Source organism: Fusarium fujikuroi, chromosome FFUJ_chr08 (genome assembly GCF_900079805.1).
Source record: "Fusarium fujikuroi IMI 58289 draft genome, chromosome FFUJ_chr08".
In the NCBI taxonomy this organism is placed as follows: domain Eukaryota; kingdom Fungi; phylum Ascomycota; class Sordariomycetes; order Hypocreales; family Nectriaceae; genus Fusarium; species Fusarium fujikuroi.
Window position 1 is genome coordinate 1,593,858 of NC_036629.1, and position 19,822 is coordinate 1,613,679.

The 19,822-nt window shown below is 50.4% G+C and overlaps 9 protein-coding genes; 7 read left to right on the top strand and 2 right to left on the bottom strand.

Moving 5' to 3' along the window:
- Positions 1 to 374: 374 nt before the first annotated feature.
- On the top strand, positions 375 to 2,030 carry FFUJ_12295 (uncharacterized protein; the record flags this gene model as incomplete). Its single annotated transcript, XM_023581884.1, has 1 exon — positions 375 to 2,030. The coding sequence occupies one exon, from the start codon at positions 375 to 377 to the stop codon at positions 2,028 to 2,030; it is 1,656 nt and encodes a 551-aa protein (XP_023434503.1).
- An 839-nt stretch (positions 2,031 to 2,869) lies between these two features.
- FFUJ_12296 (related to 3-phytase A precursor) lies at positions 2,870 to 4,490 on the top strand (the record flags this gene model as incomplete). XM_023581885.1 has 2 exons in its annotated part: positions 2,870 to 3,120; positions 3,173 to 4,490. 2 exons carry the CDS (start codon positions 2,870 to 2,872, stop codon positions 4,488 to 4,490), a joined length of 1,569 nt encoding a protein of 522 aa, XP_023434504.1.
- Positions 4,491 to 5,292: 802 nt separating this feature from the next.
- On the top strand, positions 5,293 to 6,022 carry FFUJ_12297 (uncharacterized protein; the record flags this gene model as incomplete). XM_023581886.1 has 2 exons in its annotated part: positions 5,293 to 5,397; positions 5,456 to 6,022. The coding sequence occupies 2 exons, from the start codon at positions 5,293 to 5,295 to the stop codon at positions 6,020 to 6,022; spliced, it is 672 nt and encodes a 223-aa protein (XP_023434505.1).
- A 539-nt stretch (positions 6,023 to 6,561) lies between these two features.
- FFUJ_12298 (QUTG-like quinic acid utilization family protein) lies at positions 6,562 to 7,504 on the top strand (the record flags this gene model as incomplete). XM_023581887.1 has 2 exons in its annotated part: positions 6,562 to 6,679; positions 6,729 to 7,504. 2 exons carry the CDS (start codon positions 6,562 to 6,564, stop codon positions 7,502 to 7,504), a joined length of 894 nt encoding a protein of 297 aa, XP_023434506.1.
- Positions 7,505 to 7,889: 385 nt separating this feature from the next.
- Positions 7,890 to 9,195, bottom strand: FFUJ_12299 (related to RNA-binding protein La1; the record flags this gene model as incomplete). XM_023581888.1 has 3 exons in its annotated part: positions 7,890 to 8,010; positions 8,063 to 8,871; positions 8,929 to 9,195. The coding sequence occupies 3 exons, from the start codon at positions 9,193 to 9,195 to the stop codon at positions 7,890 to 7,892; spliced, it is 1,197 nt and encodes a 398-aa protein (XP_023434507.1).
- A 1,515-nt stretch (positions 9,196 to 10,710) lies between these two features.
- On the top strand, positions 10,711 to 13,177 carry FFUJ_12300 (related to phospholipase A2, cytosolic; the record flags this gene model as incomplete). XM_023581889.1 has 2 exons in its annotated part: positions 10,711 to 12,576; positions 12,623 to 13,177. 2 exons carry the CDS (start codon positions 10,711 to 10,713, stop codon positions 13,175 to 13,177), a joined length of 2,421 nt encoding a protein of 806 aa, XP_023435185.1.
- Positions 13,178 to 13,493: 316 nt separating this feature from the next.
- On the bottom strand, positions 13,494 to 14,645 carry FFUJ_12301 (related to ribosomal protein YmL3; the record flags this gene model as incomplete). Its single annotated transcript, XM_023581890.1, has 1 exon — positions 13,494 to 14,645. The coding sequence occupies one exon, from the start codon at positions 14,643 to 14,645 to the stop codon at positions 13,494 to 13,496; it is 1,152 nt and encodes a 383-aa protein (XP_023434508.1).
- A 315-nt stretch (positions 14,646 to 14,960) lies between these two features.
- FFUJ_12302 (uncharacterized protein) lies at positions 14,961 to 15,412 on the top strand (the record flags this gene model as incomplete). XM_023581891.1 has 4 exons in its annotated part: positions 14,961 to 14,963; positions 15,014 to 15,033; positions 15,105 to 15,287; positions 15,349 to 15,412. 4 exons carry the CDS (start codon positions 14,961 to 14,963, stop codon positions 15,410 to 15,412), a joined length of 270 nt encoding a protein of 89 aa, XP_023435186.1.
- Positions 15,413 to 17,606: 2,194 nt separating this feature from the next.
- FFUJ_12303 (uncharacterized protein) lies at positions 17,607 to 19,361 on the top strand (the record flags this gene model as incomplete). The annotated part of the gene is made up of 1 exon (XM_023581892.1): positions 17,607 to 19,361. The coding sequence occupies one exon, from the start codon at positions 17,607 to 17,609 to the stop codon at positions 19,359 to 19,361; it is 1,755 nt and encodes a 584-aa protein (XP_023434509.1).
- Between the last annotated feature and the right edge of the window lie 461 nt (positions 19,362 to 19,822).

Consider the following 19,822-nt stretch of genomic DNA (forward strand, 5'->3'; position numbering starts at 1 on the left):
GCCGTCATCCACGAGATGGGCTGGGCTGCATTACAAGTTGCTTGCCGCTGCTTTGCTCCTCTTGTTCTTTTATCTGCCGGGTCCCTGGTCCTCTTCCTGCAGCTTTCCCGTCTTGCTTCACTTCTTGTCCTATCCCATTCCTCTTCTGCAGGTGCTAGTACTGGTGCTGGCTTACATATACGAAGGAGTGTACTGTACATACATACTTCCATACACACTCATATCCCACCTTATCTCCATACGTTGATCTGTCTTTCAGCTTCTCGGCCATTTTTCTTTCACTTCGTTGAGTAACGAATTGTCCCCCTCTCCGCCAATCTCTTCTCACTCAACGTTCTAAACGCCTTCTCGGTATGACGTGAGAGCTTCGCAGCATGACACACGCCGGTTCTCACGGTGCCCATGGCTCTGAAGCAGCTTCCTGGCCATCGTGGCTATCCCTCTGCTGCGCACCGCTGGTCTCCTCAGAGGACAGGAGGCCGCGTCGTAGTAAGTCTATGTCTACTTCTACCTCTGCCAATGCTTGGGCCTCGGATTCGTCTTCAACTTTGAACATTTCGTGGCCCGTAGGCAGGTTGAGCGACGACCAGTTGCTGATAGGCCAAGTCGATGAGAAGCGTTCATATCCAGTAATATACGACCAACCAATTCACCATCCCCAGCCTGTTGCAATGCTGGAGCATCGTAAAATGTCGGAGAGGTCTACGAGAGACAGTTTCTCGTTGAAGAGAAGGAGATTCTGGTCACTCTCTTCAAGTTCGCGCCGGCCGCTCATTTCAGCCCCTTCAGACTTTCGCCATGTATCAACTGCCGCCGACCCATTTCTTGATTATCCTGAACCTACGCCTTCGAGAGCCTCGAATCTTCGGCCTGCGAAACAGTTACCTCATCGTCCTTACCGCCCGCTCGAGTTGAGCATCTATCAACCCGACAATGGTGTATCTCCTATCATGGCTCATTTTGAACCAAGGCCTGCGAATCCGGCGCCCTCATCAGACTATTCTGAGTGTGTGTCAGATTTGTCAGATAGCCAACCCGAAGAAGTGAAACCTTCATTGGAGTACCAGAAGAGCTTCTCAGATTCTCCCATGTCATTTCACTTTCCACGCCGCCAAGCGCTGGGGAGTGCTCCCAGTTCCTCTCATGGAGAAGATGAGATCCCGCCCTTAATTCCCCCCAAGTCACGGGGTCGTCCTCGTGCGTATAGCTCACCAGATGTGGAAAAGGTCAAGGAACGAGTCGCGAGTGCTATGCTAGAGGTTGAAAAGCTCCAGAAGCAGATTGACGATGTCATCGAGAGACAGAGTCTTTATGTTCCCAGCCGACCACCAACTCCCTACTCGGTCGCCCGAACCATGCCCGGTATGGTCTCGATCTACGGACCCGGTGACGAACCGCTCCCGCTGACTTCTTCAGACCTGGAGCCCATGCCGTCAATTCCAGCTCTGCCCCCAGCTGCTCCCTCTTTTGCCCAGCGACTCAACTCCGATATCATTGAAAGGCCGCACACAGCACCCATCAGGTCTCCTCGTACGCCTGTGAGAACTCCCATCACACCACCCCGCAGATCCCGAACTCCTGGTGAGCAAAGGTCACCTTCTACCCCTCCTTCTCGCCCAAGGCGAGATGTTATGCCCCCACCGCCACCTCTACCTTTAGTACTTCGACCTCCTCTGAGGAAGAAGAAGTCTTTTTCCCGGGTGTCGAGCTGGCTCTTCCCCGGGTCACAGCACAACCGTAATATGAGTTTCGACTCTGTCACCAACGCTCCTTGTCCTATCAGGGGCAACCGAGGATTTTACCAAGTTTCGCTGGGCGGAGCATCAGAACATCGGCGGAGCACAGAGTCAATCGATACGGTCAGCACTTGGGAATCGGATGCAGAAAATCGTACAGTCCCGACAACATGCTCTGTGGGTAGCACAGCTGCTGTGTCACAGGATGAGCCCCTCATCTCACGGTTCGCCACTTCAACGTTTGGCAGAAATGATATCCGACCTCAACGGAGGAGTGTCGGTGTTGCAATGTGAAGGAATGATTGGATATTCTGGCTTATACCCCGCGTTTTCTCTTCAACGTTTTTATGACTTATACACTTGATGATACCATTCGTACTACGACTGCTCCTGTAGCTAGACTACGTGGCAAGCAAGGCCTGTTGGGTATTTGGAATGCTATGATAATGGGATAAAGTATCTGGGAACAGGGTTTGGATTAAAGAACTGGTTTCTGGGCGGCAGGTTTGCTCTAAAATTTATGTCCATGTTAAACGATAGAGGTATAGGAGCAGAGATGTTATCCTGAGGTCTGCATGATACAGCTAGTTGCAATCTAGTCCGCCTAGAGCGGCATGTTCCATTCGATACTTTCCACTTCATTTGTCGTCTTCATCACTTAACTTTGGGTATTGGTGTGATCCAATCTCATGATGCTGACAGAGGTTTAATTATTCAACTCTTATTATCGTGTTTATTCCTCTTCTGAATTTTGTATCATCGTTTCACTGATTAACGACTGAGCGTAATCACAGTAACAAATGCTGAAGACATCGGCATGTGGCTAATGGTGCCTCATTCGTCAGCCTCATGACCATGCACGTGGCCCACTCTCACCTGAAGTGAAGTGAAGTGTCTTTGAACCTCCAACATTCAGGGATACTCAGCTCAGCTCAATCAACACTATCCCCAGCCAACAAATGCGACTAAAGCGCAAGACTACCAAAGAAAGAGCTTCCAGTCGCTCAATACCTCAAACTTTGCGTGTTTGTTCGCATCAGCCGTTATTGATTTAACGTTATCGCCCTCACAGGGAGTTATTGGCTCCCAAAAACATCTACAACATCCCTGTCAAGATAACCGAATCAGTAGAAATGGTTCGAATGCCACGCGACGACGCGCCTTTAGAAGCAAACCGCTTAGATGTATCTGATGCCGATGATGAGAGAGGGCGACTACTATCTGGAAATGATGAAGCAGCCGAAGAGAGCCATGCGGACGCAGAGCGACTTGAGAACTGGCATACAGAGCATAAGCGTCGAGAGACCCGACGATGGAGCTACCTTGTCATGGTAGTAAGCACAGTTGCATTGATCACAGTTCTCGCTATTTGGGTTCACAACAAGTGAGCACCCTCATCCAAATCTCGCATTTGACCCTAAACTAACATCTGTAAGCACACTGTCATCGGGATGTGAGTATGACGGAAGCTGCAATGACATTTCCAAGCTATGGGGACAATATTCTTCCTTCTTCTCTGTTCCATCAGAGATTGATTCGTCAACACCGGATGATTGCGAAGTTACCATAGGAATTGCCCTGTCTCGTCATGGAGCTCGATACCCAACCGCCAGCAAGACTACAGCATACGGCGCCACCATTGCCCGCCTACAGAAATCAGTAACCAATTATGGCAAGGGCTACGAATGGCTCAAGGACTACGAATACAACCTCGGATCTGAGGATCTGACCGATTTTGGTCAAGACCAGATGATTTATTCGGGAAAAGCTTTTTATGAGCGATACATCGGACTCGCTGAAAAGACGGAGCCTTTCATCAGGGCATCAGGATCCGACAGAGTTATCATGTCCTCTCACAACTTCACACAAGGGTTCTATGCTTCTCGAGGAGAGTCTGGAGATGACTACACCGATGGCATTCTTGTAATTCCTGAGGAGCCCGGTATCAACAACACACTGTCACATGGAACATGTAGCTCGTTCGAGGACAACGATGAGATAGGCGATAACAGTGCACAGACCGCCTGGGGAAACAAATTCCTGCCTCCTCTTCGGGATAGACTGAACAGGAATCTGCACAAAGCCAAACTGTCGTTACAGGAAACGATCTATCTCATGGATCTGTGCCCTTTCAACACAGTCAACACTCCCGATGGTGTGGGACAATCCCGTTTCTGCGACATGTTCTCCACAGAAGATTGGCGAAGCTACGATTACTACATGACTCTGGGCAAATACTACGAATATGGTAATGGCAACGCAATGGGACCGACACAGGGAGTAGGATACGTCAACGAACTTGTTTCGCGATTGACGAGGAAGCCTGTTGATGACCACACCACAACCAATCGCACGTTGGATGCCAATCCAGATACATTTCCCCTGGACAGGGCGCTATATGCAGACTTTAGCCACGACAACACTATAGTGTCTATTTTCTCGGCAATGGGCCTGTACAACTCGACAAGCAAGCTGCCGAAACACCACATCGTGCCAGCTATCCGAGCACATGGCTACTCATCGGCATGGGTAGTCCCCTTTGCTGCACGGATGTATGTAGAGAAGCTCGAGTGTGGTGCTACAAATGAAGAGAAGGGAGAAGAATACGTGAGGGTGTTGATAAATGATAGAGTTATGGAAATGGAGACCTGTGGAGGAGATGAGTATGGACGGTGTAAGCTGGAAGATTTCGTGGAGAGCTTGTCGTTTGCGAGGCAGGGAGGGCATTGGAACAAATGTGGTATCAAGGGATGAGCCGCCAGGAAGAATTAGATATGCAGAGCGGTAAATTGTATTTTTTTGCTATTCGAAGAGGCTGGTAGCCGTTGTAATGAACTGAAATAGACTCTGATGCAAGGGCGTGGATTTGCTCGGGTGCGGAATACGAGGGACGAAATCAGAGGCTGGTTATTTAATGAGATAGGATGAAGGTATAAGTGTGACTCGGCAGAGCAGTCAAATCATTTCCACGATGCTTGATCTTGGAAAGAAGTCCAGTTGACATGGATATGTGAATGTAAGCATTAGATGTTGCAATTGAACCTAGGTTGAGACTTCTCGGGCAGGGAATTAGTAGATATCCTTTGAGACTCTGCAGGGACTTAAACGCCTTTCTCCACTACAGTGGGCCACTGATACTAAATCCAGAGCCGGCATCAGCGCCAAGCCCACTGTAAGCAACCCTAGTCCGTGGACGCTGACAGAAGTGGACCGCCCTAAGCTTTTCCCGTCTAGTCCTCCAGCGCTCATTACATCTCAATTGAAGCCCACCTCAGTCAGTGACATCTTCGTACTGCACTGTAGGAGCTTGGACGAAGCGCACCACCACTTCATCCCCAAGACGAGCCAAAGTCAAACAAAGGACACCAAATCTCGCCTGCGAAAAAAACCCTCGTTGTATGTTTCCTTCCCACGCCGGATTATTACTATTCAACCACAACCCAATCGTTGCGATTTGCGCCCGACCAGCATCTGTCTCACTATCTCATCTTTCGTCACCACGCGACTACTGGCATCGCAAATCCCTTGGGGCACACAGAAGCGAGATTACAGAAAGATGGTGTCGACTGCAGGAGGCATCGTGATCGCCATTATCGTCCTTCTCGTCGCAGGAGCTGTTGGATGGGTTATATTCACACAGCTTCGTGCTCGCAGACTCGGCGTATGTCAATCCCTTCGGTCCCAGTCCAGTCATTCAAACTAATACCCTACCTATATAGCTCCCCCCTCCAAGTCTCGCATCGTATTTACCATGGCATAAGGAAGACAGCGGCTATGGAATACAGCCCGCTCCTAGCGGCATCGCTGGCTGGTTCAACGACAAGATTCGCAAATTCAAGAACCGCAACAACCGATCCGCCGCAGGCGCTTACGAGCAATCCGGCGGTGCTCGCGGCCGTCGTGGCTTCGGTCCACTCGATCCTGATGAAGCGTGGGACTCGCGCGTTGGGAACGAAGCAGACCAATATGGATACTATGAGGAGGACGTTGGCGGTCGCGGCCGGGACACCGGATACGGCGGTGGTTACAACATGAACCTCGCGGCGACGCCGGGATTGTCGGGCGGCCGAGGTTTCGACGAAGAGGAAGATCGGGGGCGCAGAGCAAGCAGAAGCCCTGCATCGGGACCTGGAGGACGAAACCCGTTCGATGACGATGCTGGTTCAAGTTTGCGCGGCGTGAGCCCTCGACCTATTGACACGGGAGTTGCGAAACCCAAGAACAGAAGCGGCAGCGCCGAGAGCAGTCCGACAGAGCGACGGTCCGTGTTTAGGGAAAACATGTAAGACGAGACATGAGCTGAATGAGTCGAGTATGTTGCGGAAGACGAGACAAAAGCTGCGCAATTATGGAGTGTCTGCGAATTTTGCTATGTTTGCCTTTCCTTCTTTCCTTCTTATTTACTGGGCTTGGGAACCTGTTGTTCATGCAGAGCCTGGACTCGGTTGGGTGGAATTCTGATATATCATGATATTGTGTATGTGCTGCGAGGATTCTTTCATTTTGGTAGTGTACGGAAATCTTATATCACACTTGTCGATAGTGATTTGACACTCAATTCACGGCGTTTCTATCCCTAGATATGGTCGAGAAATGCCATGTGTCCAATTGAAGCACAGCACGAACCCAGCGTGACATTGAGCCCCTGTTCATTGAGTATCATTGCAATGGTCTGTTCTGGCCAGCCCCGGCTTTCGGCTCCTCACAGACGTCAGCTTGAGCTGCCCCGCCAAATCATCGAGACCCCTCCATAAATCTGTTCCTCCACTTCATCATAACACCATCGTATCTTGTTCAGTCAACAACAGGAGAGACATTATACACAATGACTGATATCGATCTTCAAGCTGTTCATGATGAACTCGTCTCAGTGGCCTACGAGGCCGGAGCCATGATCTTGGCTGCCAATCCTGCTGAGCTGGACACCGACACCAAGCTCAACTGTACGATATGTTCTGTCCATGATATGTTTTGTAGCTGACACAATTGCAGCCGTGGACATTGTTACTGAAGCAGATAAGGGCGTTGAAAAGATGGTCTCAACCCGCCTCTCTTCATCATTCCCTTCAATCTCCTTCATGGGCGAAGAGACATACAAGCCTGGAGTTAGGCTTGGCCCTGAGCCAACTTTCGTTGTGGACCCAATCGATGGAACAACCAACTTCGTGCATTCGTTCCCCAGCGCCTGCATCTCTCTCGGTCTCGCAATCGATCGTCAGCCCGCCATTGGCGTCATCTACAACCCATGGCTCGACACTCTCTACACCGCTATCAAGGGCCGCGGCGCCTTCCTCACATACGGTCGTGGAAAAGAACCCCGCCGTCTCCCTCTCGCACGCTCACCGCGACCCATCGAGGGCCTCGGCAGTTCTCTCATCGCTGTTGAATGGGGAGCGCAACGTGACGGACCCAACTTCGACATCAAGGTCGAAGCATTCCGAAAGCTCACAGCGACTCCCGAAAACGGCGGATCAATGGTTCACTCGTTGCGATCGATGGGCTCTGCTGCGCTGAACATTGCTGCTGTGGCCGCGGGACAGGTTGACTTGTACTGGGAGGGTGGATGCTGGGCGTGGGATGTTTGTGCTGGATGGGCGATCCTCAACGAGGCTGGTGGGCGCATGGTACATGGAAACCCGGGCAATTGGGATCCTGAGCTTGAGGCACGCGTATATCTTGCTGTGCGAGGAGCACCAAGTGGTCAAAAGGAGCTTATCGAAGAGTTCTGGGGCGTCCTTGGCGATAAGAAGCTAGATTACTCTGTATAGAGTCGACACGAGGTAAAATAGGGTGTTTTCTGAGAAAGAGGGGGACCATATAGAGAAAATGAACGCGAATCGCGATAATGGAGATAAAGTCACTTGCGAATAGTATAACTTGTTTGGTAATCTTTGTCAAATGCCACTAGCCATCTATACACCCGTGGTAGACAATAGGAAAGGATAGCAAAGCACCTAGTTGCTCCGTAAAAAGATCCCATAATACAGTTGTAGCGGTTTCCGCTTCGTCTCCCTTTCACAAAACTTCATGGTTTTTGAACCCCCCCTTTTTTGTTCAATATATGGTATCAGCCTAAATGATGTTGGTTCGTTCCTTGGTTCCATTTTCCTCCTTGGTCTAGATGAGCGATCCTAATTCCGCCTTGAACTTGACCTATTCGGCCTTGACATCGACCTTCTTGGCAGCAGGCTCGCCGGATGGTGCATCCTCCTCGCGGCTTCGCTTCTTGTTATCGGCAGACTCGTCGGCGGTAGACTGGATGCGAGGGGTGGTGCTGTGTAGTGTGTTAGCGAATACCTCTTGGTATAATGATCAGGGTGGCTCACTCATTGCTGCTGTGCTTGACTTCATCCTTAGACTGATCACGGTCACGTCCACCATCGCGTCCACCACGGCCACGGCCTCGACCACGACCTCCTCGGCCGCCGCGTCCACCTCGTCGATCCTTGAAACCATTCTTCTGGTCGTTCTCGCGTCGCTGCTTCCAGTCGTCCTGACCACGGCCACGAGAATCCTTTCCACCTCGTCCACGTCCACTCTTGCCTGTCTCTCTACCCTCATAAAACTTGCGGGGATTGCTCTGGTTAGGCTCAATCTTCCCTTGTCGGATAAGGTCGTTCTTTTCGTCGCAGTAAGCTCGCTTGCTCATGATTTTCAGATCGTGGTCCTTCCACTTAGGCTTGGGGTCAATCTTGATGAACTTGTTCGCCTCATCCTCGTCGGCGAAGGTGACGAACACGGAGCCCTTGAAGAGACCCTCGTTGGTGCGTCGGAGTTTAAGACCCTTGACTTCGCCGAACTGAGCGAAGAAGCTCTCAAGGTCGAATTGGGTGTTAGGGGCCTCATCGCCGAAGCCTTTGACGTAAACAGTAGCGGCTTCGACCTTGGACTTGGAGGTGTTCATGGGCTGGTAGGGGGTCTTGCGCTTGACGACCTCCTCACCCTCCTCACCGGAAAGTTCAAGAAACTTGCTGTCCTTGAGAGCAGCGATGACGGCGCTGTAGGGCTGGAAAGTTCGCATACGCTTGAAGGAGTGGATAGTCTTGACCTTCATGGGCTTGTTTTCGCTTCCGCCGCATGACTCCCACATGAATTTGTCTTGAGGGAAATTCCAGTCGCCAAAGTAAAACTCGACCTAGGGGAGTAAGTACACACACGCGCGACAACGGGACATGGGTGAAGCTACACATACCTGCTTGCGGATGGCCTCAGGGTCATCAGTGACCTCACGGGTGGAAGGGTCGAATTTGCGGTTGTTGCGAGGGTTTGCATCATCATGTTTGGCTGTGGTCTTCAGAATCTCCTGCTTCTCTTCAGGCTTCTCTTCAGGCTTTTCTGTGGACTCCTCTGCCTTCTGCTCTGTCTTCTCTTCAACCTTCTCTTCTGTGGGCTGGGTGGTAGGAACCTCGGCCTCAGAGTGGACAGCCTCGACAGGCTTGGGGGCTTCAGCTTCGCTCATTGTGACTTTCGACCGTTATTTGATAATTGGGAACGATGCGCGATCGCGATTGTTTCACGGTCGCAGGCTAAGAAGTGTTGAGTGATAGAATAAAGAGGAAAGAAGCTAGAAGCGAGGTGAGAAAGGGTCGCGAAAACGTAAAAGATGGTGGCGGGGTTGAAAAAAAAAGCGAGTCATCGGTGTGACTGTTGCCTATTCAATGAAGCTTACCTTGATAGAAAGAATTAACTCGAGGTTACACGATTGATGAGTTTTTGTTTGTATAAAACAGATTCAATTGAATGAAGAGTTAAAAATGCGATTGATTGATTCTGCCGGCGCGAGGAAAAAATCACCTTAAAAAAATCCATCGAAAGGCCCATCTCTCGCTAGCCTTAGCTTTGCGATTTCACCGCCCGCCTTTTTTGGCGTTTCCGTACTTCTGTCTCTCCCATTTTCCCCCACCGCGGATGACCCCACTTTCCTGCCGTTCCCTCCATTGTTTTAGTGAAGTAGTGCTGTGAGTGTTCTGTTTCCAATGGATAGATAGATGATTAAGATGATGGAGAAGTCTACCAGAGTTTATCTTGTATCATGACGATGACAACTTGAGATCAAACTCGTAATTCGACACATGTATTATGAACTTGTCTATTTAAGAGCAAGTCTCCCTGTCGACCAAATCAGACCTAGCCTATGCAGCAATTCTTCGATCTGAGTTGTCAGGTTCTGTAACTGTATCAGAGCAGAGCAGATGACCTAGAGATCGAGTGACGATGACTTTCACCCAAAATCGAGTCACCCTACCACGATGAAACTTGACAATAATTAAGCGTTTTTAAAAACGAGTGCATGAGTTGACCGTCAGCTGTAACCTGATTGGGCCTTGTCTTGTCTCCTTGGCTCGGAACCAAGCTTTTTGACCATCCAAGTTGAAAGCGGACCTGAAGATCCGTGGCACAGATAAAGTAAGTGAATGCCACATGCCAAACAGAGAGAAACCCTCCGAATGGAACCGCAAAAGTCACAATCTTGATACAATCATCGGGAGTTTTCGATTCTCTTGGTTGATCCGTGGCATGATGCGGGAGAGTCCGTCTGCCCCGACGTACTTGTGACCTCGACCGGGGATAGAGAAATACCTTGGAATGGTCGAGACTCATATTCAGCTCTCAAGTAGCCCTCTAGTTTTGCATTCGTAGACCCCACATCCCACTTTTGCAGGACGGAACTTGGGAATGACATCAGCCATCTTGAGCTATTCTCAACAAGTTGCACAACGTATGGTAGTGTCATATAAAATCCCCAGCATCCAGGCACCAACTCCTTCGGATACCTGCCGAGGTATCTACCTAATCTCGCGGTTCAATCTACCATTTCGATTCTATACTCTCTTTCAAAGTTCTACCACATCATTCCTCTATCTGTCTTGCGACAATGCACTGAGTTTGGGCTTGCAGCCACTGAAAGCATGTGCTGTGCGCTGTCAAACTATGACAATAAAATTCTCGACAAAACCCAATTGCACCCAGAACCATGAGACACTACCGCGGCTCTCTCAAGAGCCTCAATAGAGTCACTACAAGACTCAGTACCCACCAGCGGATCCCCCGACGAAGATTATCGCATCGTCAACACCGCCATCTCTGGACATCTCCATCCAAGAACGATGCCAAGCAAGAAGCACAGCAAAAATCTACGTTTCCAGTAGCAGTAATTACCGGCGGGCTTTTTATCTGGTGGCTCTACCCTTCTGACGACTTTGCACAGCTTTCCGGTAAACAACTAAGGCAGCGAAACCATGAGGACTTTCCAAAGGACGAGAAGCAAGACAAGACTCAGGATGGAGAATCAGATGCGGATCAGTCGGCCTGGATAAACTTTGCTCGCCGCTTCGAGACGTTCTGTAAGCTCAACGACGTTCAATTCTCTTCCTTCTCCGACAAGGTCGTTAGTTATCTCCTCCCTGAGTGGTCCAGACTTATCCCAGGCTATGTTCGGAAACTTCAGCATGAACTCTCCATGTCCCCAGGGTCTCTGGCCGACGAGATTTGGCAAGACGCCCACGACCCCCTAATCAATCCCGAGATTCGATATTCAGCCAAAGTTCGAGTTTCACCAAATCTTTGCGATGAGGAGAAGGAATTTTTGTCCCGACGAAAACGAGTCGCCAGAATAGGGCTGGCTAAATATCTCGGACTAAAGGAGGAGGATGTCCATCCAGATGATGTTCCGACAATTGCCATGTGCGGCTCTGGTGGAGGTCTGAGAGCACTCATTGCTGGAACTGGATCAATTCTTGCCACAGAAGAGGATGGGTTGTTTGACTGCGTCACATACACCTCGGGCGTGAGCGGCTCATGCTGGCTTCAAGCTTTGAGTCTCACATCGTTCAACAAGGGAAACATTCGTAACCTTCTCGAGCACCTCAAAGCTAGGGCCTCAACCCATATCGCCTACCCACCTGTGGCCTTCCAATCTCTTGCTTCTATGCCCACTAATAAATACCTCCTGAGTGGCATGGTCGAGAAGCTCAAGGGTGACCCCAAAGCAGATTTTGGCCTCGTTGACGTGTATGGTGTCTTACTGGCAGCTCGGTATCTTGTGCCGAAAGGAGACCTTGGGGTCAACGATCGCGACTTTAAGCTCTCAAACCAACGCCAATATGTCCAGTACGGGCAATTGCCAATGCCCATCTATACTGCTGTGAGACACGAGATTCCTGACTTGCCAGAGGCTGCTGAACAAGGCCCCATCGAAGCCGAGATCGCCAAAGAGAAAGCCAAGAAGGAGGCTTGGTTTCAGTGGTATGAGATCACTCCCTACGAATTCTTTTGTGAAGAGTTTGGCGCCGGAATCCCCACCTGGGCTCTAGGCCGCAGATTCAACCAGGGATGTGACGTTCCTCCTGAGGATGGCTTCCATCTTCCTGAACTTCGTTTGCCACTCCTCATGGGAATCTTTGGTAGCGCATTCTGTGCAACTCTCAGCCATTATTACCGAGAGATCAAGCCGCTTGTCCAGGGTCTGACTGGTTTTGGGACTATTGATGAACTCATCTCGACACGAGACGATGATTTGGTCAAAGTGCATCCTATTGATCCTGCCAAAATACCCAACTTTGCCTACGGAATGCACGGAAAATTACCGGAAACCACGCCGACCAGTATTTATGACAACGAGTATATCCAACTTATGGATGCTGGAATGTCCAACAACTTACCTATCTACCCCCTCCTGCGACCGGGCAGAGATGTGGACGTACTTGTTGCCTTTGATGCCTCTGCAGACATCAAAACCGACAACTGGCTCTCAGTCGCCGATGGCTACGCCCGTCAACGCGGTGTCAAGGGTTGGCCCGTCGGCATTGGCTGGCCCAAGCCTGGAGAAGCTACATCCCAGGTCGTGGAAGAGCTAGACGAGGCACAAGCGAAATCCACTCGTGAAGCTGAGGCTAAACTCCGCGAAGCCAAAAAAGAAGCAGGATGAGCTTCGCCAAGAAGCTCACGAAGAGGGCAAGCAAGTTATGGCAGAGAATGACAAGACCAAATTCGAGCCTGGGGATCAAGAGTCCGGCGATCTGGGCTACTGCACTGTCTGGGTTGGGACCAACACAGAACGCAGTACTGAGCCACCCCCTCCCTCAAAAGCAATCTCGGACGAGACATCTTGGCAACTCATGGAGCCTGATGCTGGTATTGCTGTTGTCTACTTGCCTTTTATTTCAAACGATAAGGTCCCTGGTATTTCTCCCGGAACTACCGATTACCTTAGTACATGGAACTTCATCTATACCCCTGAACAGATTGATAATGTCACTGCATTGGCTCGAGCAAACTATGACGAGGGAAAGCAGCAGATCCGAGATACCATCCGCGCAGTGTATCAGCGCAAGAAGAAGCTTCGCGAGGAAGCAGAAATGGCCCAACGTCAGGATTGTTATCGATCTCGTATGAGGAGAGGCGAAGGCACCCGTCTGGGCGAAGGCGATCATTTCAGTTGAGCCTGTGATTTCAACACCCCTGGCAGAATAATCATTTGACTTGTAGGACCATGTATCTAGTATACCCGTACAGGCGCCAGGGACGCAGTGTAATGTGAAAATTTGATTCTGATTCTGATTTTGTTGAGTTTTGTCATTGTGTTACATTGTATCTTACAGTGACGTTTCCCATCCCGATCCTCTAGGATCCTATGCTCCCATGTAATTTTTATACACAGCCCAACCGGGGCGAAAATTGCTCATTATCCACATGAAGAGCTGACGCCTGATACGCCGCTCTGACTACATATATATCTAACACCACGACATTTCTGGTTTAGATGACCTCGCCAATATCGATATGAGGGGCCGTCCAGCGCTTAGCATCCGGCTCGTACATATCACTTGGTACCCGGACCTTGTTGCCGGGGCTGTAGAGGTACCACGCTTTGAGGGCGTTCATCGATGCCTTCCACCTGGCAACGTCGAGGCTAGGGCCGCCACCTTCACCAAGTTTCTCAGAACCACTGTAAATACCGACGATGAATACGGGAGTTCGTGAATGCCGACCTGTCTCGCTCTCTAGACGAGCAATAGGTGCCTCAAATCCTTCACGAGCGCACAACATGGAGAGTTCTCGTGTAGGTAGACTGAATTCGAACATGGTAGAAACGTCGACTTGTCGAGAAAGGACGTGAGCTTTGACGAAATCGCGAGCGGCGTCTTGACCAGAGTGGGTGTAAACAGCACCAATAACGGCTTGGACAAATGAAGAGTACGCCTCGTGTTGGTAATACTTATAGCCCTCCTCGCTGCTCATCTTCTCGGAGTTCACAGGATCACCAAAAGCATTGTCGTAGACTACACGACTGCTGATTCCTCGTCGGGGTTTAAATCGGTCGGTAAAAGCAGACTCTTGACGAACTGAACCCCAGCGTGACTGCATATCCGCATCACGGGGTGCCCATTGTAATAGGCCAGGATCAACCTCCTCACCGGGAGCAGCAGCGGCCTCAACACCCCATCTGCGAGCCACTTGATGCAGAGATTCCTTTCCAGAATAAGCACGGAGGGCCTCGTAGAGGACGGCCATTGGTAGACGAGGCCATTTACAGACGAGGAACTCGAGGACGTGATAATTGATGAATGTGCTGCCGAGGAAGGCGAGGTTGGCGTTGTTAAAACTGGGGTTTTTGTCGGCTGAGGGAACGATGAGAGCCCGGGCGAGAGTTTCCAGAGGGATCTTGTTAGAAAGGGATAACCGGGAGTGGAGAGCTGCAAGCTTAGCCGACTCAGCGGCACGTTCGGGGGAGGGAGATGGGAGATTGGTGAATTTAGGTGTTTCTTCGTTGGTTTGAGAAGCGGCAGCTGTAGAAGCTTGACGTCGAGTCGTTTGTACAAATGCCGGTCTTGAGATACCGCTGCCGATACCGCGGGCATGGGCCTGCAGCCATTGGCCGCCCCATCGATCGATCCGTGCCCTCTTCATCGAGCCCAGTAGATTCCCTCTCGAATATCCCGTCGGTTTGTGAAAGGCGTCGATGAGGCGACGAAGCGAATTGGGGATTGTCGCCTGTTTTTGGGTCGTCGACGGGTAAAAAGTTCTGCGCTACGAGGCTAGAGAGTCGTGTGAGCTGGGGTGTTTGGTCTGTCCGGAATAACAGGCGGCCCGCCCTTCGTTTCTCCCGTCCAGCCTTGGAAGCTTGGGACCTCACCTGTTGGTAACCGGACACTTGACATCAATTCAACGTCGCCATCGCCCTCCCAAAACCTCTCCTTTACGTCCGTTGATCAATTGTTCGAAATGGTGAGTGAAGCCTACAAACTGGAGTGAGTCTAAGCTAACAATTGACCTAGGGCGGCGGCGGAAAAGTTCCGTAAGTTTTACCTCTCACGAACCGAGCACCGAAAGCGAAGCGATGACCATATCTAACCCACCCTGCAACAGTTACCCCAAGCACGTCTGGTCTCCAGCCGGTGGTTGGTACGCGCAGCCTGCGAACTGGCGCGCCAACACCCTGATTGCTGGTGTCGTCATGGCCGGAATCGTTGCGGTTACGTGGAAGTTCAGCGCTGGACGAGAACAATGGGCGCACCGACCTGAGCAGGGGCAGTGGTACGCTAGCCGACAGTATGTTATCCAATTCCATATTGGCGAGATTCTGAGCGAACGTGCTAACAATGGGATTTAGCTGGTCGAAACAGTTGAAGCAGTGGGATGAAGAGGATAAGGGAAATGCGTCAAAGAGCGAATAGAGTTGGATAAAACGACACTTTGTACAAATTTCTGCGACAAGACGAATACAATCTGATTCAAGATCAATATCTAGTGTCTATGATGTTGTGATGATGAGGGTCGCTAATATTCCTTTTCACGAAGCTCCCTAGAACATCTCGACTAGGATCAAAAGTGATGAGAAGCTGAATTTCGACCCAAGAAGTCTCTAGTTTGTTCTTCGGTTTACCAACATGCTGCTTCCCAGACCAGAGGATTATCAAGTGGGTGTTAATGCTCGTTCCTGAGAGCAAATCAGAGCACTGCTAAATCTGCTTATGAGAACCAATATTGCCGTCTAGTTCCCGAGAAGCAGACTCATACTGGTGGTATCTCGACGGGCTTTATGATGAGCGAAAAGCGCTTCAAAATTGGGATAAACTCATTCACATTTGGAATTTCCAAATACGTAGCATGTCTTCCGTTATGCTAGACGAGAAGGACCGTTAGCCGAACATAAAATATCGGACCTATTCTCTTCACAACACACTTTAAGGTATGCTGGGAAGATGTGCGTACGACGTACGGAGTAGTAGGCCATTATTTAAGTCTCGTCCTCTTGAAGTGAGTTGGGACTAAATCCACATTGCTGGAACAGGTTTCACACAAAGCATCAGACGACTGCAGATAGTAATCCGTTACAGCCGAGCCGACGTGACAATCCTACCAGAGCCACCAAGACAAGGGCGATGATAAGGACTCAGTAGCACACCCTACACACGATCAAGCTCGTCTGAATGTGTTAAAGGTACTAACTGAGACGGTCTCAGAAGACAATGCTTATAACAAAACACCTAATTGAGCTTGGACCATAGATTTGTTTTCAAGAACCCCGGTGCTAAGCATAAGGGAAGTAATGGCAAATATATGTAACTTGATAAAACATGATGCAGAACTACTACCTCGTTAAATGTAATTCAGACATAGCTCAGTAGTTCAGTCCCGTCCAGTCTGCCTTGGATACTGACTGCCTGATACTACATAGGACAACCAATAACAGAAGCACCATGAACAAGTCGGCTGTGAATCATTGGCTATCGGTTCTCTCCAAGACGAACTGCTACATGTTCAAAGACACGCCAACTCAGCCCGGTCTGCCAACTTAGACAGTCAGGTACTAAATATCAGGTCCAGGGGTACTTGGGGGCACCAGGATTAAACTGCTAGAGTCCACTTTAAGCCGCTGCCACTGAGGTCACTACCGGCTCTAGGCCCAGGTATCTTTCTACAGTTAGGGGCACCTACATTAGCTAGTACCTTGGAGAGGATCCTTGCATAACCTACATGAGGGTGCTCCGCTGCTTATGCTTATTGAGGCTCCAGGGCTGTTTTGCGTTGTTGGTCAAGGCAATTTCCCCTCTTTAATATTGATCGATTTGGCAGTATTTGATTGTTTCAAGTTGCTTGATTGAATATTGATTTCAAGCCGACTTTTCTCCCCTTTCCTCTCTTTACTAATGTTGTCTCTATTGCGTGCGGAAACCTGAGGCTGTTGGCCATCTTTCAGCTGCTCCGATCTTCTTCCGCGGGTATCGATCGTGTTCCAGAGGCTTGAACCACTGGGCTGCTCTGCGCTGTCTCTGCCTTAAACCTTCAACACTACAATCGTTACCTACCCACCTACCTTGACTTACCCTACCTAGATTATTTCTCGCTTCATACCGCTTTTGATCTTACGAACACTGACTGTCAGTGTCTATTCTAACTCAGCTCGTCATTGGCTTGGCACTGCATCACCGTTGTTCTTTGCCCAGTTTGCGGGTCGCTTCTTAAGTTATTCGCCACCAGCCTAAGAGCTAGACTAAACGTCAACCAACGGAGAGCATACCACACCACCTTGCATCGATCAGATCTATCTCATCGTCTTGATAACCTCGTTTGGCTCTTATTCCTGAATCGAGCCGGACCATTTCCTCCTTATTTATTACTTCTCTTTTAATCCTCCATACGACCGACCCTTCACCACTCAACGTGTGTTACTAATCTCAACACCCGTTGATCTCACGCAGACCTTCTCACACTTGGTCTCCTACATCACCCAACCTCGGTCTTTCGCCTCAACGACATCTTAAACTATCTTTCAGTCTGGCTTCGCGCGCCCTTCGCCTCGCCGGCCTTGCTGTCGGCCTTGGTTTGAGTGCCTTGACTGCGTACCAACGCAGCCAAGCGCAGCAGATGTCTTCTCATGCCCAGAGGCATGGTCACCTCGACGCGACCGCAGGTCGTGAGGTAGTCTATTGCCACGCCTGCGCCGGAGAATGGTATCGAGATGAGAATGGACTAACTTGTCCCGAATGTCACGGCGAGATCACAGAGATTGTATGCTTTCCCACGCTGCTACTTCCTACCCAGAATGCTAACCACTATGTCCAGATCGATCCCGCCAACGACCCCCGCGACTTGGATCACCGCTCCTCTGCCTCCACCTCACCCGAGCATCACCCATACGATTCAGATCCTGAAGAAGCCGACATAGATGAGCATGCCCAGCATGGCTTTGTGTTCCGACGGAGCGTCCGAGACGGTCCGAACCATACACATCATCATGATCCCGCTACTGCGCCAACTTATGAGCGCTTCTGGGATATGCTTAACGGATTTGGACCTCGAGCACCCGGTGGCAACGGTTCTTTCCCACCGAGCCCAGGAGAACATGAACAGCCCCAAGAACCAAACTTTGGACCGCGCATTCACCGGACGACTTTCACGTCCGGGCCACTAGGCGGAACGACTTCTGTAACAATCGTCTCGGGACCTATCCATGCAACAAGCCGTGGTCCCGCTGGTGCCCCAGGAGGCGAAACATTTCAAGAGTATGCACAACCCCCGTTTCAGCTTGCTGAACGACCTGGCGGCTTGCGAGTCACGGCCATTTCCATGACTATTGGAGCTAACCAGCGTACCAGTTTCTTTCAGAACATGCTACGCGACATTGTCCCACCACCCGCTCATAATCATGACGGCGAGGAAGGCGCCGGAGGTCCTCCACCCGGTCTGGCTCGAAGCCTGCAAGATATCCTGAATCTCCTTAATCCAGCAAATGCAATGCATGGTGATGCAGTGTACTCCCAAGAGGCTCTGGATCGGATCATCACAGGACTCATGGAGGCCAATCCCCAGTCCAACGCCGCTCCTCCAGCTACAGAGGAAGCTCTTAAAAACCTGGAACGAAAACCTGTCGACAAACAAATGTTGGGCTCGGAGGGAAAGGCAGAGTGTACCATTTGCATCGATGAGATGAAGGAGGGGGATATGGCCACATTTTTACCTTGTAATCACTGGTTTCACGAGGAGTGTGTCACCTTGTGGTTAAAGGAGCACAACACTTGCCCCATCTGCCGAACGCCGATCGAAAAGACCGATCGCGGTGGCAACAATAATGGCGGCAATGGAAACAACAACAATAACAACAATAATAGCGGCGACGGCTCCCAATCCCAAGGTCCAATGCCAGGGCCTAACTCTGACCAACCGAATCCGTTTGGAACTCGAGCGTCATTCACGTTTACTCCCAATCAGTGGACACCATTCGACAACCCTCATTCTCATACACGCCCGATGCGGTTCTCGCGACCTCCAAGTCAGAGCCAGAGTCGCTTGAATGAAGCGTTGCGTACTATCTCGAACCGGCAACAAGAGAGAGAACGTGAACGCGAGCGTGAACGAGGCGAGACATCGGGGTTTAGCTACGACACGTCTCGACTTCAGCGACGAAGCTCACACTCTCCAACAAGTCCTAGAGCGACTGCCCCGAGTGAACATGGCGCTCGTATGAGACAGAGAAGCCCTTCCCAGAGTAGTCGTCGGTCAGTGGCGGACTCGGATCAGCAACGACGACAGAGCAGCCATGGCCCCATTAGCTGGCTCCGCGATAGATTTGGTGGAGGAGGGCCTGGTAACGGACCGCCACGAGAGGAAAGGCGACAGTAGAATCGTCACTCACCAAACTCTGGGGGAATCGCTTTAAGGATGATATCAGAAGTCGTGATTCCTCGTCGTTCGCTCGCAAGGTGGCATGAAGACAATGAGAGGTCTTAGAGGCAGACCTTGGTGAGAGAACGTATTGCTATCGTACCACCTCGATACACAACGTGCAGTGACTGCAACCAAGTGCCAATTTCTTTACGTATGCGCTTCGATGTACGGAATAGAATAGAGGTCTAGTTGGTAGGGCACACGGGAATGATTGGAATTGAGCTACCAGCGGCATTGCTAATTACATAAATGGACGTCAGGGATACCCCATAAAGAATGAAGACTGCTGTTGAGTGCTTTTACTGTGAGCTCGACCCATGTTGGTTGTGTCAATGGATATCAAACGATTGCATTCCAGACAACGGCTGTTGAATATGCCAATGGACATAGCCTCCTGTAAGATAATGCTCATGTGT